The 16,538-nt window shown below is 48.1% G+C and overlaps 6 protein-coding genes across 6 annotated transcripts; 2 read left to right on the plus strand and 4 right to left on the minus strand.

The window, feature by feature from the left end:
- Window positions 1-27: 27 nt before the first annotated feature.
- Window positions 28-5,905, minus strand: F4812DRAFT_415909 (uncharacterized protein). Its single transcript, XM_047933013.1, has 2 exons — window positions 619-5,905; window positions 28-563 (listed from the first exon to the last, which is right to left on the minus strand). The coding sequence occupies exon 1, from the start codon at window positions 5,576-5,578 to the stop codon at window positions 695-697; it is 4,884 nt and encodes a 1,627-aa protein (XP_047794195.1). The 5' UTR covers window positions 5,579-5,905; the 3' UTR covers window positions 28-563; window positions 619-694.
- Window positions 5,906-6,893: 988 nt separating this feature from the next.
- On the plus strand, window positions 6,894-7,938 carry F4812DRAFT_197632 (bladder cancer-related protein BC10-domain-containing protein). Its single transcript, XM_047930190.1, has 2 exons — window positions 6,894-7,028; window positions 7,100-7,938. Exons 1-2 carry the CDS (start codon window positions 7,012-7,014, stop codon window positions 7,527-7,529), a joined length of 447 nt encoding a protein of 148 aa, XP_047794196.1. The 5' UTR covers window positions 6,894-7,011; the 3' UTR covers window positions 7,530-7,938.
- A 1-nt stretch (window position 7,939) lies between these two features.
- Window positions 7,940-9,743, minus strand: F4812DRAFT_197619 (glycoside hydrolase family 5 protein). Its single transcript, XM_047930189.1, has 3 exons — window positions 9,368-9,743; window positions 9,205-9,295; window positions 7,940-9,143 (listed from the first exon to the last, which is right to left on the minus strand). The coding sequence occupies exons 1-3, from the start codon at window positions 9,603-9,605 to the stop codon at window positions 8,054-8,056; spliced, it is 1,419 nt and encodes a 472-aa protein (XP_047794197.1). The 5' UTR covers window positions 9,606-9,743; the 3' UTR covers window positions 7,940-8,053.
- Window positions 9,744-10,257: 514 nt separating this feature from the next.
- On the minus strand, window positions 10,258-12,834 carry F4812DRAFT_415919 (protein serine/threonine phosphatase 2C). Its single transcript, XM_047933014.1, has 3 exons — window positions 11,793-12,834; window positions 10,721-11,734; window positions 10,258-10,647 (listed from the first exon to the last, which is right to left on the minus strand). The coding sequence occupies exons 1-3, from the start codon at window positions 12,485-12,487 to the stop codon at window positions 10,533-10,535; spliced, it is 1,824 nt and encodes a 607-aa protein (XP_047794198.1). The 5' UTR covers window positions 12,488-12,834; the 3' UTR covers window positions 10,258-10,532.
- A 4-nt stretch (window positions 12,835-12,838) lies between these two features.
- Window positions 12,839-13,999, plus strand: F4812DRAFT_197709 (uncharacterized protein). Its single transcript, XM_047930192.1, has 4 exons — window positions 12,839-13,078; window positions 13,146-13,352; window positions 13,407-13,855; window positions 13,914-13,999. The coding sequence occupies exons 1-3, from the start codon at window positions 12,965-12,967 to the stop codon at window positions 13,773-13,775; spliced, it is 690 nt and encodes a 229-aa protein (XP_047794199.1). The 5' UTR covers window positions 12,839-12,964; the 3' UTR covers window positions 13,776-13,855; window positions 13,914-13,999.
- F4812DRAFT_197701 (uncharacterized protein) lies at window positions 13,832-14,737 on the minus strand. Its single transcript, XM_047930191.1, has one exon. The coding sequence runs from the start codon at window positions 14,545-14,547 to the stop codon at window positions 13,888-13,890; it is 660 nt and encodes a 219-aa protein (XP_047794200.1). The 5' UTR covers window positions 14,548-14,737; the 3' UTR covers window positions 13,832-13,887.
- Between the last annotated feature and the right edge of the window lie 1,801 nt (window positions 14,738-16,538).

The following is a 16,538-nucleotide window of genomic DNA, read 5'->3' on the forward strand; positions in this document are numbered from 1 at the left end:
TTGAGTGTATTAATTGAACTAGTTAGGGTTGATTGATTCATGGAACTTTAGCCTTTTTAAGGGGCTGCGTGTCTACGAATATTTCGGGCATATTTTCGCTTACGATGCATTGCCATTCACGATACAACCAAATTCAACGTGGAGATACTCAACGGGCAGTAATATAAACGATCGAAACTTTTCATAAAAACTATGCCATCTAGTACGCCAAGCGTAAAGACATCCACCGGATGGGTATCATTCCGCGTGAAAAACCGAAAACCCGTCGTTACGATCATATGTTGACCGTGGTGATATTTGCAAGTGAAAGCTATGTGCAATGAGAACTAGAAGCAACAATTGCAACATTATGTGTTATATGTCTGACTAGTTAATGTTGTTCATCAATCATGGTGCTCAAGTCAAATACCCTGAGCATCAAGGGCCTCTCCCTCCAAGACTATGAACGCCTGATTATCCGTCGTTGGAAATAAAAAAAACGTCGAGTATTGGCCCAAGAGCGACTCAACAACGAGACTGTACTGGATCATCGGAGGAAAGAGAATAAAAATCGTTGGGAATACCTAAAAAGACGATCAGTAAAGGCCTCGGATTCTCATACAAATGGCATTCACGAACCAATTGAAGATTAATCAAGGCGCTTTCTACCCGTTATGAATATGCGACCCCCGCAAGGCTGTGACAGAAGACTAGGCTAATAACCGAGGCGATGAAGGGCGATAGCATCTCTTACTTGTCTCGCCATAGTAGTCATCGTAGAGAGTCGCCCTAAAATGGGATCCGATGGAGATCGGCTGCTGATCTGAATGTACAGCTTGTCGAATCGGTCGAGATAGGAGCGCATGAGATTCGGAACCACGTCGCGAACCTGAGGGTCCTGTAGGGTATTTTGTTTAGAGTTGTTATCTTTGGATTTAGGTTGGTCACTAACTATGTGTGGGAGTGATGCATGTAAGATGCGAATGACTGCTTCCACCCAGTTGATTTTCTCCCTAAGGAGGGGGCCGTCTAGTTGTTCGGCAATGACGGATGCCACAGAGAGTGACACTAGAGCTGGCAATTCGCGGAGAAACTGGGGGTCTAGCTTGACAAGATATTCGTTGAAGACTTCCGGGTGGCGGCCTTGTTGAATCCATCGCACTAATCCGGTCTCATATTCACCCCTCTCCATAAGCGCTGCGACGTTGGCAATCATATGCTGAAGCTCGGGGTCCCGAGAATTCGATGGCTCTCTGACGCTAGAATTGTTCGATGCAAATGGCGCCATTGGAAGAGAAGTGTTTGCCGTAGGACTACCGTGCAAAAACGACTGAGATTGTAGGGGTTGGGCGTAGTGGGCTTGGGGTGGTTGATGCTGTATGTTAGAGCCAGGTTCACGCGAGTTCTGCTGCTGCATCTTTAGAAGGCTATCTTGGAACTGTGTCTGCGTAGTGGCCATGGCGGTGACAGTGTCAGAAAGACTGGTTACTAGTACTGTGAGCTGGTCGATCTTATTGCTGTCAGCGATATGTCGTCGTTCAAGTTCTGCAATGTGCTCGGCGGTTCGATCTTGCACTTCTTGGATAATAGAACGAGAAGATGTGACCGCCGTGTCGTTGATGAGAGGGGTGATAGTAGCCAAGAATGACTGGCGAAAGTTCTCCAAATCGACGGCTACACTGCTAGCAACCTTATCGGAAATAGACTTGGATAGCTCTGGCTTTTGGAGTGCCTGGTTAACAGCATTTGGGAGAAGCTTTTGCATCTGATTTTGAATCGAATGCGAAACTCGACCAATCATCTTCCCATCAATCTGTTCCGAAATTGTCTTCGTGATCAGAGCACTTAGAATAGGTACCACATCGGTCTCGAATTGATCACTGATGGTCTTAGTGAGTACAGCCTGGACATTGGCATTCAGCACGTTAGATACTTTCTCCAGTAATAGGTGTTGATTCTTGGTGAACTTGTCGTCACGCGCGCGGAATTCACTGTCGACAGTTTCCCGATGATCCTTGAACTCGCTGTTGATAACTCCAGTAAGCTTGTCGCCAAGGCCAGACACTATCTGTTTGACCGTTGACTGGATAGCTTCCTGCGATATGAGAGGCTGGGGTGAAGACGTAGAGGACTTCTCTGAGTGCTTCGAGGGAGTCGAATCACCTCGTGATTGTGAACTGCCGTTTGCATGCATATTCTCTGTGGTTAGCTTGCCGGCAACAGCGGCAGCTCTATCTCGCTTCTTTCGAGCTTTCTTCTCTGTCTTCTCTAGTTGGCTGGCTGGCGTGACTGGGGCCACAGTCTCTTTACGCTCGGATTGTCCAGTGAGGGGTTGGGTATCACCGCCCCGTTGACTTGGCTCTTGGGCAGAAGAACCTGTTGTGAGTTGTGGTGGGGGCGTCTCCTTCACAGGCCGAGTTCGGAAAGGAGGGCTGTGATCTTCTGTGGACTGAGGTTCAGACACCGGAGGGCTGGGTAGCTCTTTTAATTTCGTAATCTTGACCAAGCCGGCCTCGGCAGCATCAACACCATCAATAACCTTATTATCTTTCGACCAACCGAGCTCACTCTGCTTCACAACGATTCCAGTGACACCCTTCGAATGCATCACATACAACTCGAAAAGACTCTGCTCATCGTTATCGGGTGACGTGGCAGGGTTGATCAATATATCGAGGCTGCGAAGTACACCTTTGTTGGCGAACGAATACTCGCGTATACCGCTAATTACAGCAGTCGAATCGGGCTCTGGGATTGATGGATCCTTTACTACCAATTTTTGGATGTAGTCAACCTGAGACAGACCCTTAATCGTGTATTTTGGTGCCGACAAGTGAAGGAAATAAACTGAGTTACGTGTCGGGTGGCCCACTACAATCATACCGGAGGGAGGGTGATACATGACGCTGCATACCGGATCCGACTCTTTCGCATGTGGAAGGTTGAACTCTTGCACCGGCTTACCTAAGGCAAGGTCCCATAGCTGTAGCGTATGGTTTTGCTTCATACCCACGATCATATACCGTAGGGCCCATCCCTTCTGGTAAGGCCGTTGCTTATCCAGCAATAACACAGAGGTTGGCCAGGCTTTCTCTCCTTCAGGGGTGGTATTCAGGGTCATAAGCGGTTCCTTGACTTCGAGGGAATTGTGGGCAGGCATAGGAGACCAAGGGTCAGAGTTCTCATCGGCCGCAGTTAAATCCCGCACGTCCCAAAACTTAACGCGGCCGGACTTGTCAAGGGATACAATGGTAGTGTCATCTTGACTGAAGGTGAAGTCCTTGCCTGCCTTGCCTGTGCTGATCCTGAGCGAACAGTCTCTATAGAGTTTTTCGGTATCAACAACACGATCATGGCCGGACTTGAAAATACCGTTGGCCATAATATACGACGGCCAAATGATGTTAATCGTTTTTCCACGGCCGACAGCGAAGAATTCTGGGTGAGTAGACGAGGTCTTAGCTCTGGTCTTTAAAACACCTCCGTTATCACCACCGCCCTCTTGGGAGATGGTAAGCGGGGGGAGGATAAATCCATACTGCTCCGGATGGGCATCGTCCAAATGGTCTTTATCACCATTTTTGATCTCAACGTAGTAGACTGTTCCGCTAATACCAGTACCGATAATGGATTCCTTTGGCGTGGAATGGAGGTCGGATGGGGTAGATGACATGGCTACATTGAAGATTCGGTCTTTCGTGTCAGTGAATAGTTTGGCGTCCTTACCGTCATCCTGTCGTATCACACGAAGTCCACCAGCCTTAGACATGCCGTAAACCATGTAGGATTCAGTGGCAGTGACAAGATTTCGATCAATTTGGTCAAATTCCTTCTTCAGACGCGCAATATCGAGAATGACTTCGTCGCGGAATTGGGGACGGGATTCTTCCGTCTCCTGCATAGTGATTGAAATCCACGGCTTCATGGGGAAGTTATAAACCTTCACGGGATTTGAAGTCTCTTCAATTACGACAATCTCGTCAGCTTCGGCGCTTTCCCAGCTGTCTGCAACAGGGCCGTGGGCCGCATCGTCGACAATCTCGCGAATTGATTGTGCTACTCTTGGCGGGTATGTATCCTCGAGTACATGAGAATTCTCTTCCTTGTTAAGCTCCTTCTGGATATCTCTCGCTGCTGCCTCAGCCAGATCCTGGAACTCAGCATCAGTTTTCGCCCTCATCATGTGTTCAAGTTCGGCGGCAATCTTAGCTTGTACCTCTTCGGTTTCAGCCCTTTCTATGGCTTCTTGAGCTTCCCTGTCGACTTTTTCGGCAAGGCCGTTGATTGCTTCTGCCACAGTCTCTGTGCTCTTTTCCTCGGTAGGTGAGGGAATAATAAGAGCTGCTTTACTGGGAGAGATAGCTTCTTGCTCGGTGATAGACTGGGGAGAGTCGTTAAGCTTCCGCCTGACATGGTCTGGGCTCGTAATAGGACTTCGTTGACTGCCAAGTCGCTTATGTTCCTGAGCAGCTCCGGAAGAAGACGCAACACTAGGGGTCTTCTTAGCAATTTTGAAAGCGATCGGTGCGGGAAGCTCGGATAGAATTTGACCAGGGTTGACTGGCGCGTTCGGCGTTGAAGACTTGGATGCAGTATTCTGGTACGAGAGTGTACTGACTGCCTCAAACGAATTATGGTCATATCTAGAAGACTTGCGACTACTGTCGTGCTGAGACAGCTGCGAGAATTGGGATACAGGAGAATGATATTCAAATTTAGTAGTAGGGGATTCAGCGTGCTCCCTCGATCCGAATCTGAAAGGCATCGGCGTCGTATCATGCGAACCAGCATCAGAATGACCATGCTTAGTAGGAGTATACTCCTTGAGGTGGTCGACGGAAGAACCATTGGCTGACTGCGGAGTCAATGTCGGAGGTTGAGATGACTCGTTTACAGATGATGGTTGGTCATTTTGTGCAGGCTTCGGTCGATGTAGCAAATTGAGTAGATATGCTTGAGTATCCATCGAAGGTAGACCTGTGTTCCAGGTCTGCTGGGGGGAAGCCTGAGGCTCTGTTCGCGAAGAGTCATTCTGCAAATTTCCCTTCATAAGAGTAGCCAGAAGACCTTGGGGATCAGCAGGCATCGGCACCGGTGCATGGATGGGCGGCGGGTTATTCGATTGAGTTATGCCAGCGGAAACATCAAACGAGGGCGCTTGAGGTTGTGAATGACCAGGCGGCGAGGTTTGTGACACCGACTGAGCATTCTGTCCGCTAAACTTCAGGAGGTTCAATAGGTGCGAACTCTGATCAATTTTGTTGGAGGCGTTGGAAGGCATAGTGCCAATTGGACCCAGTCCCATTGGCCCAGTGGGATGGTGTGAGTGTGCGAAGCTGCTCGGGTTACTGGGGGGTGTCGGAGCAGGCGGAGGAAATTCGTCTAACCCTATCAGAGGAGATTCCGTAGCCGAATGGCTATGACTATAATAGTCTTGAGAATCTACGCCTTGATTGTACGACGAGAATCGTGAAAGTAACTCATTCGCGGCGTGGGAAGAATCGTCGCTTCTCTGCGCATTGCGTTGAGCTTGTAAGCGAAGAAGCATTGCGTGCAAACCGTTTGAATCGCTGCTACCAGGCGGATTATAACCCGCCATGATGCGCGAAGAGAGTGGAGTTGTGTTGTGGAGCTGCTTTAGTACGATGTATGTACTATGCTATGTATTGTATGTATGTATTGCCTAACTAAGATTTTGTCTTCCGATGAAAGACAATTCCTGAAGTGCGGCAGGTTAGGGGGTTTTTTTTTTTTAGAACGTCGCTATTTATGACGAACGCGAAAGAAGTAGACGGGAGGAAATAATGATAGTGTTAGGTGATAGTTGACGCGAAGGATGGGAAAAGAAAATGAATTTGCGAAGATCTTCCAATCCGATACGTATCAAGCTCTTTTTTACCAGCCTCGCCGAAAAAAAAAAAAAAAAGGTAAGCTACCCAGGTCAAGCTCCTATCGGCAATCCGGCGACAGGGGCGATAAGGTAGAAACCGAAGGTGAATTATTGGATAAAAAAAAACTAAAAAACTGACCCAGCTACCATAAACACAGCGAAAACAGTTCGACGATGTATGTACGTCGAGAGACGAGAACCGGGAATTTTTTGTGGGTGAGAAGAGGGAGAGGGTCTTGAAATCTCGTTCTGCGTGGAAGGAATGAACGTTGAACGATATGTGACGAGTTGAATCGAGTTGGGCGGCGATGCAGCTGTACGCTAATTGGGAGAGTATACCTCCAATTAGAGGTAATCAAGGCAGGCTGGCAGGGACGTTGTAGGGTCTGGACCAACGGGCCTGAGAAGTTAGAGGTATATTTTTTTCATAGGTACCTATTCCGTACCTGGGTACTTAGAAGGTTCCATGTACAATGCCTAGATCAAATTTTGGGCAATATTTTATGTGCGTGCCTGCCGTGGAGCAGTGTGTGTAACACCCGTGAGAACCTATAGGCTATGGCTGTTACCTAAGGACCTAAGGCAAGTCCATAGGAACTAACCTAGAGGCGGCAGTTACTTGCGGTAGAAACCTATCACCTTATGCGCTTTAAGTATCTAGGTACTTGAAAGTCGTGCTTCAGGTATTTCTTTCATGCAGACTCACCAGTATTCTAAATTGTATTTGCATCACAGTTGGTTCGTACTTCCCTGAGATAACCTACCTGCATATATGTACAACACATACATAATGACACACACCAATGCATCCTTGCGAATTAAATTCGAAAAAATCTTATGTAATCGGACAACTGATGTCAGCAATTTTAAAGCTTTCCGGTCTTCCAACCGCAGCTGGCGTCGCATCGTGATAATTATCTAAACTACCATTTCGCAGAAACGCGATAAATTTCGGTTTCTTTTTCGTAGTTTTTTCTACCCACCCTCTTTAGCAACAATATATTTCCTGTCTGAACGGTTAGTTATAAGAATAATATTTGCGAGACCCCTTCATTGTTTGCCTGGGACGACCGTGCAACATCTCAGCCCAACGTTTTTTCGCCTGTGGGCTCCCGCTAGCAAACGCTTTCAGACGCGACGCAATGTTTTGTCTTCGAAGGTATTCGGCCTCAGAGCTCCCTTCACAAATCCATTCCTGTGTCTCTCGGCTAACATTAGCGTTCTTTATAGTTGGCTTCCCCTCCTGTTCATTCCGACAAATGCCTCTCCTGCATTCATCTTTCTCTTCTTCGTCTGCACGTACTTCCTCAACCGACCCTGCGTCTATTGTTCCGTTCTACTCCTTATATTGTTTGTGACCTCTTGCTACTGGTCTGAGCGGTGCTTCTTCGATTTTAGTAGCAATTGGTTCGCCCCGCGAACTCCAACATCATCATGTCCGGTCAACGGGACGGCGGTGTCTGAACCTATGGTCGACAGTTTCAACGCCACCGCTATTGAAATGCTGAATACTACAGCTAGCGCACTAGCGGGTGCTGCGGCCGAAGGGTTAGCAAAGAAAAGAGAAGAATGGACAGGACTCGGCATAGAGTGGCTTCGAAGCCTGCTCGGACGCCGTGAGTGGAGGATCGAATGCATGGACCTGTATATTCGACTATGATCGCCTATTATACATCAAGCATGATGCGGTACGTGATACCAGCAGATATGGCTTTGAACGTTCCATATCCTGGATTGTAAAAACATAATAAGAATAGATGCGAGAGTGTAAATACATGGCTTTGGCGTTAGTTGGACGGCGGATGCGGCCTTACTTGTTGAACATTCGCCTCGCGATAAGGGGCACGGTCAAATCACCCCAGCATCTAGATGAGGACAATATGTATTTCAAAGAGCCTGGAGGATAGCATAACTGCAGACATAGAATAGGCACGAGCCAAACGAGAATAATTAATGAAACTGTACCCGGACTAACACAAACACTATACTCTCAGAGCAGAATCTAGGTCCTGCCTATGTTAACGGTACCTAAACTTGAGTCGTTACAGTTTGTTCTATACCACGCCAATGTCTACCTGGGCGGATTCAAAATATCGGCAAACTTCGTGGCATATTCACATGATATTTCATATCGTATACCTACGTACCTCTATATAACACATTCAGCTTACTTACTTACTCATATCATCCCTTCCTCGTCAAATTCATAGCCGCAACCCAGGGCTTCCAGTAATTCTCCACCGTATCCGGGTCCCTCCAAGCGGACCAGTCGGCGTTCGTCAAGCCCCAAGTATCCACGAGGCCCTGGACGCCGGAGCGCACGCGGTAGCTGCCCGCGAGGCTCCACATCATCCAGCCGACGCCGTGCCTCTCCGTGAACCCGCGGATGCAGCTCTGCACCGTGCTGTTGTACAGCGTCGCGTCCTGCGCGTTGCCGAACTCGGAGAATATCACGGGCGTCAGCCGCTGCGCCGGCGCGCAGTCCCCTGTGACCTCGCACCCGGCCGGCCGCTCGATCCCCAGCGCGTTGAACCCGTGCCGGTACAGCCCCGCCTCGATCGCCTCGCAGGTCCCCGTGTCCACGTCCTCGCTCATCGGGTACAGGTGCAGCTCCCACACGATCTTGTCCGCCCACGGGTGGCTGTCGAGGTCGAAGTACACGGGGTCCCGGCGGTGCGCGTCGCGGATCGCCGTGCACTTGTAGCACGGCGCCGTGAGGATGTTTTTCCCCGTCGTCAGCGCCGACAGGTCCTCGTCGTACTGCATGCCCGACCACGTGATGAGCAGATCCCGGTTCGCCGCGTGGATCGCGTCCGCTCCCGCGCTCATGTTGCCCACGAGCGTCTCCCAGTTGTAGTACAAGTCGGTGCGGTTCCAGGATTCGCGTAGTTCGTTTCGCAGCGACATGGAAACAATGTTGGGGTGGTTCTTAGCCCAAGTTGCAATGTAAGAAAGTCCACGTCTCCAGTTGGAAGCGCTGAAGTTCACGTCATCAAACCAGGCGTTTCCGTCGGTGTGGCTGCAGCACCATTGAGCTTTGCCAACATGGACGTCGGGATGGATATACACGCCCTTGGATGCGGCAATGCTGGCGATATCCGACCAGATCTCAAAACGAGTTGTCTCACGAGTCCAGTTAGGGTTTTTGGCAATAATATCGTTAGTGACTTTAGTGCCGTTCTCGTACCCAAGAGCGACGATCATAGCAACCTCGAGGGGTACGTCGTCGCCTCCTCGGTCGTATATTTCGTCAACCATTTGGATCGCATATCCCCTAGTATAAGGTTAGTCATGGACTATTTCCAGGTCGCTTTCCTAGTTCATATATTTCTTACATGCGGATGAAATTAAAGCCAACTCCAACAACATCGTCTAGGATGTCTTCTGCGGACTTCCACTCTAACCCTTCTGGTATCATCGTCTCGCCTACAGAGCCCAAAAGTTAGTCCATTTTGCTTGAAGTATCGGGCTGCTGTACCTAGGCTCAATACTACATACCACTCATAGGCCAATTCACACCAGCCCAAGTAATTGCTTCATCCCGACTATTTACAATATCCCTCCCTTTAGTTCTAAAGGGGCCATAAGGCCACTCCGAAAGGGCATTTCCTTGACGGCGACTTGATTGCTTTTGCCAACGCGGATCGAGATCTTGGGAGAACGCCGGTGGCGTGGGAACCCATGATGCGTAAGATAAGGTTACATAGGGTAACCACAGCGCCGCTAAAAGCTTCATCTTGACACACAAGCTAGCTTCGCGGCAGACGCGGCCCTATACTTTAGGTAAGAGGTACGTAAAGCACAACGGAATGTGAAGCATCATCTAAAGGCGGTGTCCACTCCCTTTATAACCCAACGGGCATCTCCAACTTACGAAAAAGCATGTGTTTATTAGTGCGTCAAGTTCCAGTCAGGCCGAGGAAATTCTTTGTCCACTTTAGTCGCCGGACGACCACTTATTCGACTGAACCTCGGAGGAAATTATGCCTTATGGGGAAACCAAATAGCTCGTAATGGCGAATAGCCATCGTGGCACACTTATAACTATTTCAATAATGCTGAAAGCGTCCCTTGCAGGTGCCGTTGAAAATGAGGAGATACGAGGGCGCGCCGGGGTATGTCTCCTTGAGCCATGGGGAAGACACTCCACCATTCAGTGGGGAGAACTAACCCCAACTTCTTCGTGAAGAACTACCAATCTGCAAATGTCGCTTTCTATTAGTCCGAGATTCCCATCGCGAGAGCCATGACCGGAAAATTTCACAAGGAGCCAATTATAAAGTTGAGAAGTTAGGCCTTAGAATCAGCATTAATACCCCCATAGGATGGATAGGGTTATAGAAGACATATATGGTAATAAAAATGGCCTTTCACAAAGATAGAGGACCATACGTCCGAAAACCCGTGATAATATTAAATGCGATTGACCTAAATATACCTATATTTATGCAATACCTAATAAGAATGGCACACCACTTACTTCCCGTCATGTCCTTGAGTCGATGAAAATAAGCTATCGGCATGCTCTGCAATCCATTAAACGCCATACCATGGAAAGGACCTGTCGCGCACCTCTAATGCGTGAAGCCAAAACTGTACTTGTACCTGGAGTATTTTACTTCGATTCAGATGGTGTACATAATAAAACTCCATCCCAATAAATTCAAAGCTTCGCTTTGATCCCTAATTGCGAAACGCTCGTTGCATCTTCGTTAACAAGCACAGCGCCCGTCTTGGGGCCATTGCCGAAGAAGATTACCTGCACTGTTAAATCATCCCTGTCAAGTGTTAGCTTCCGCATGGAACTTTGGCTTCATGAGAAAAGAGAAAAAAGGGTTTCAGGTAACTGACCTATACCGTCTCGAAAATGGTGAGACTAGTGTAAGTAATGCGCACACCTGCTCTTCATTCCTGCCACCAAGAGCATTGCGGATTAGATGCGTGGCGACGTTCTTATCTTTTACGACGAAACGTTCCTTCTCATTAGGCGAGATGCCCCATTGTTGCAATCGAATAGGGGTCTTCTGACCATCAGCCCCTGCCTCCTTGCCAGCTTCTACGGGAAGATCCCGACCAGGGCCAAAGAGTTTAGTCCACACGGAACCCAACTGTGACTTTGATGATTGCTCTGCCGCTTGCGTCTCGATCCATTTACCGACAAGCCCAACCACCTCGTCGTTAGTGAGCATTTCCCAGAGGCCATCGGTAGCCAAAACCAGGAAATCACCCTTTTCAGGCTGAATCTTCGTTGTGCTCACCACAGGCTCGGCTGTGACATAGGGAGGAGTCTTGAGATGCGGCGAGTATCTCCGGCCAAAGAATGATTCTCGCAGGCGATCAGAGACCTCCTTACTCCACTTATAACTGGCATCACCGAACGCTCGAGTCGGCTCTAGACCACCAAGAACTCGTCCATTATAGACAACACGGTCCTCTCCTGGATGAGCCTTGCGTATGCGCGCTACCTCGTTAGGGTTACTTCCGGTCTGATCTTCGGATAGGGCGGTTGCAGTCCACTTTCCGGAGGAACTACGACGACCTAAAACAGCCCTTGAGTCGCCTGTACATGCAACTCGTAGAGTCTTGGAGCTGCTATCGTAGAAGGATAGGAGAGCGCAAGATCCGGATAACGCAGGACCAAGGAGTTCGGCAGCCACTCGCTTCGAGTTGGATTTCAACACCTTTTCTACACTCTCATGCACAATTTCATGATCCAAACGTGTAAATCCAAGTTTGATGGCGGTGTCAATTGCCTCTGGTGACGGTACGGCCCCTAGAGTTTCGGCTGCCTTGTACGTAGTATTCAATTCCCGTGCCACAAAATTGATCAAAGTTTGTCGTAATTTTGCCGAAGTTGTCCAGCCACTGCCAGAGGTTAATTCTAAAATATCACTAGGGGTATTCTTAAATTGAGGGTACGTACGCATGACCGTCAAAAACACCCCAAAACATCCAATCTTCGGTAGGCGAATCAGTGCTTTCGCTTTGCCGCGTATTCACTTCCACAATCTTCTCTGCGTGATCGTCCTCTATCGGGTTATTACTAGGAAGCTGCGCGACGTCATATCGCAGGACACCTTGGCCTCGATTTACTAGAAACGATGCTTCATTCTGGCGTAACTTCTCGGTAGCTTGGTCCGGAGTAAGCATCTCTAGAACGTTTCTTCCGCTACCGTCAGCGTTCTTGGCTATCGGGCCTTCACCGACGAAGGTACCGGTATGCAGTTCATCGGCACCAACTACGAGGACATTCCGAGTTGGGGCAGCGTTATTCGTGAACTGCGTTGGTGCCGTCGCATATGATTTAGCACCAACCTGTTCTAGGGTATTTCCTCCCTTGTATGTATACCAAGCGCCGTAGCCAACTAGGCTAGAGACCAAAGCGAAAGAGAAGCGGCGGATATACATGGAAGATCGTAAGGGCTCGCTTACCGCATAATTGGGGCGTGTATAGGACGAAGAAGTAGATGTAGCTGAGGACGAAGCAGCGGATCGAACACCAAGACTAGCGTTGGGATGGTGGGGGAAAAGGGTACGTCGCGGGCGACTAGTACGAGTGAGGCCTCGGACGGTACATTGAAAGGTCGTCCGAAGATCTCTGACAGGTACGCGACGCATTTGGGAGAAGGTTTCCGTCGACGGAAAGTTGAATATTTGGAAGGTTTCGTTGTCGCTAAAAGAGCCACAAAATATCGGAATTATGGCTGACCTCCCAGAGTGGATCCCGTAGCCGAGAACAGAAGAACGGATAGGTAAAAAATTAGGTAAGCTTCTGCATCTAAAGGCTTGCAAGGATTTGCAAGGATAATAAGATCGTGACCAATTTCTGTTTTCGGTAAAACGCGGGAAAAGGTTGGTTGGTTAGAAAACGGAGAGAGGCGGGATTGGTGGAGTCGCTGATAGATTTACCCCACGGATATGGGCGGATACTTAAAGTTATGCCTGCTTCGCCATCGTTATCGATAAAGGTAAAGATGGGCGCAACCTCGGCTCCAATTAATAAACGTCACTTACAGAGCCAACACTCTGATAACCCTTATGAATCCTTACGATAGACGTACTTCTTTGAATTTAAACGAAATTGAATAGAGAAATATGGCTACATCGGAAGCAAGTTTGGCTGGCGTTCAGCGCCGTGTTGCTGAGAATCCAGATGCTCGATACCAGGCTTTCGATTCTTATCCGTGGGCTAAAGATCGCGCGTTCACTGTGAGTTCTCACATGTCAGTCAATGTAAAGTTAGCATACAACAAGTCACTAAGTGTAACAAAATAAGGAACAACTTTCAAATTTTTTAATTAAGACCCAATCAGACCACCTCAGTCTCTCTGAAATTGCTCTCCAGACACGGATCCAAAGATTTGAGCAACAGACGCAAATTAAAATTGACGGTGATGCGTACAAGCAATGGCTTTCGCAAGGAAACCGACAACAGCCGAGAGTCATATCGGAGGAAGCACTTGCAGTAGAAGCAATGACTAAAGTAAGCCATAGTCTTACCACCACATGCGTTTCAATTCACCTTACAAGTAAATAGTCAGATCCAGCGGACAGGAAACTAGCACATCTCCTAGTTGAACTTGGTGACCCACTAGGCCAAATTGCTCTTCAACAGGTCACCCCTGAGTTGGCCAACGTCGAGGTCCCAAGTTGGCAAAGTTCCGCGCCGAAAGCAGAACTTTTTGTTGAGAAGGACTCCTTGTCGGCAGATCCTGATAAGGAGCCATATCCTAAGAAATTCGAAGAGATAGTGGCATTCTTACAGACAGGGCAGCCGATCCCTGGAATAAGGGAAATTCCCGATACGGTTATCGAAGACCCCTCGTTCACGACCCATGGCCGTCTGACAGCACCGCCAAAGCCGTGGGAGGCTCGAAGAAGTCCTTCTAATGATGTCGGGACATAAATCACATCAAGTAGACCTATCAAAGTAGAAACGTAGGTATTCGTGTGGTATTTCCGGGCGTTGGTATAGGGGAAGCTTTCGTATATATACATATATATGCTTCCGATTAGAATTAACTAATATCCATCCTGTCTGCAGGCACATTCTCCGTAGAAGTCTGACCCTTGGAGTGCGTCTCATTATCGAGTTCCCGTCTTTTTACCTCCTTCACATTTTCGATGTGCTGGGCGAATCCTTCTAAATTCTGTATGCCATGCTTCACCAGGTTCATCAGCATTTTCTCTGCTGACTTGCGCGGCGTTTCTTCAGGGCCGCCAGTCTCTACATGTAAACACTGATTGTGCGTGAACATGGGAGGTACGTCGGAAGATATTTGGTTCGGCTTAGGGGCATTTTGTTTGAGGTATAAGATCTCATCCATTTCCATCCCGTTAGAAGGAAGCGAGCGCTCTTCGCCGTCCGTTAGACCAGGTAAATCTCTGTGGTGAGGAAAGTTCGCTTCTCTCCTTTTGCATTCTTGGAGAATTCTAGTCTTTTCACGGTTAAGCATGTAGTATATGTTTTCCAATACGGCATCTGCATGCTCGTCAATCTGAGCAAGCATCTCGACACGTCGTTGAGTGGGTTCTGAAGGCGGTCTTGGTAGTGGTTTTGTGAAATCAATCTGCGCGGGCACGAAAATACTGGGTGCGATGCTCTGATAAGCTGGTATATCTTCCTCTTCTTGCACCTGGGTATCATACCCTCTCTCTGAACCGCTAGTGATGGCCATGCTTTCTGTAGGTGAGATGCGCTGAGACAAGTGGTTTGAAAATCAAGTTGCGATGTACAGAATAAGTCTCATATGAACTGAACGTATAGAGAGATACCCCCGATAATCGCGTCACATGTTAATCCACCGGCCTTTTACTTGGCGATATATAATAGGTACGAAAGGAGTTGCTCTGGTGAATCAGGCAGTTAATACTACGTAGGTACATTTGACTTGACCGGGTTCCACCAGAGATACCGAGCGTAAAAGTAAATTATGTAAGGTATTGTTTAAAGCAATATCCTAGCTTCTGTCTGAATATTCAATAATTGAATTAAGATGTACTGCTATGGGTCCGAACTCACCTGTAGGATAGTCAGTTATGGCAGTAATAACTGCAAAAACTGACTATTAAATCTAAAAACATGGTTCCATTGGATTGTGACCATCTTAAATATCGAGATTTATTGATTAAAAAGCTACATACCATACCTAAATGCTGAATCCCAAATGACCCACGTTCGTCCCCCTTTAACCCCCTAACCCCTATTTCCGTACAATATCCTCGAGCACAACCTCTTATTCTTCCCTTCCGTTCAGCATTGTTAACATCTAAAATTTGCTGCGTCAAGTAGGGGTTTATGCCTTTGATGGAAGTCATATAAAGAGTGAGTGTCAGGGTCGTACATGTCGTAAACTGGGCTGAACTAGCAACGCCTGGCTTTCTATCTTCTTACGAGGAAACTGGCTACCATTTAAATCAACAGCAGACACTCTCAAGGGCAGAACTAAGCCAATGCGAGCTACTTGGAAGGATTCAGCGCCGCAAAACGAGCTTTGTCAATACAGCAGCTAACTCCATCATCGGTATCGTTTTCTCTGGTTCTTCGGAGAGTAGACCCTTACGGAACATCGCAGGGGTACCATTGCCTAGCATTGCGCATGCGAAAGTGACGACGCGGTTGACGAATACGATCGTGTATTCAGGCTACCCATACCTCCTCTAGAGAGCCTCCTTAAACTTGGACTTCCCCAAGGTGGAAGGAGATTGAACCGACCCGAATAAGTCCAAGTGGCTACTGAGCCGCATTGGCTGTTAAGGTCTGGTAAAAAGAGCTACTGTTTACACGAGAAGAGAAAAAGAAACAGTGAAGGGCTTCTCTCCTCGTTTACTTTATATGCACGAATGATGGCACGTTAAGGGTCCACATAGTCGTGTCGCGACATCAGCCCTGGCACGCCCTCTGATCACGACATCGAGACTTGCGGTACTGACGGATTACCGATGGAGACGAGCGTGGCCCATGCCGGCGGCCGTCATATCTCTGTTAGTGTGGGAAATGCGGCGAATCACCCTTTATGGCTTCTCCAAAGGACAACTTTCCCCAGCGCCCCCTTTATCCTCGTGTGCTGTGAACGTCGGTGAGGTCAATAAATCGTAAGCGTATGATCATTCGAGGCTAGGGGAGATCGCATATGGAATCCGTGGGAATAAGATGGTCTTCGAGGAAGCAGTATTGCTATCGGCACCTAGGTAATGGTTATTTCGGCAAAGACATTGCGCTCAGGTGCGACAACGTACCTTCCATACGATGATGCATCAGCGTACCTAGAGTCCCAAGTAGTTTGATACGTACTCTGCACGTACAAGGTAGTAATACTTGAGAGCATCCTGCAAGCACTTCTCAATTCCCCTCTTAGATTCTAGCTTCCTCCTCACATTCCTAGACAACTTGGATTCAATCGCAAGATGGTCTATGAATACCGCAGCTTGGTTTCATAGCCAGTCCATCGTGGACGGTAGATGCTTTTATTGCGATCCTGTGTATCCTTCATGTGGAGGTGCTCGATGCGTCGGTGGTTATAAAAAGCTGCGATTTCGTCAGAAGGATGGCTAGGAAAAAACGATACACCTTCATAATATTGGGCATACTAGGCCGCGATCTTTACTAAAGCTATGATTTCTCGTATAAATGTTGTCGAATATTGAAGCCGTACGCCGTGCCCGTTGT

Source organism: Daldinia caldariorum (assembly GCF_022478825.1).
Source record: "Daldinia caldariorum strain CBS 122874 unplaced genomic scaffold F4812scaffold_2, whole genome shotgun sequence".
Lineage (NCBI taxonomy): Eukaryota > Fungi > Ascomycota > Sordariomycetes > Xylariales > Hypoxylaceae > Daldinia > Daldinia caldariorum.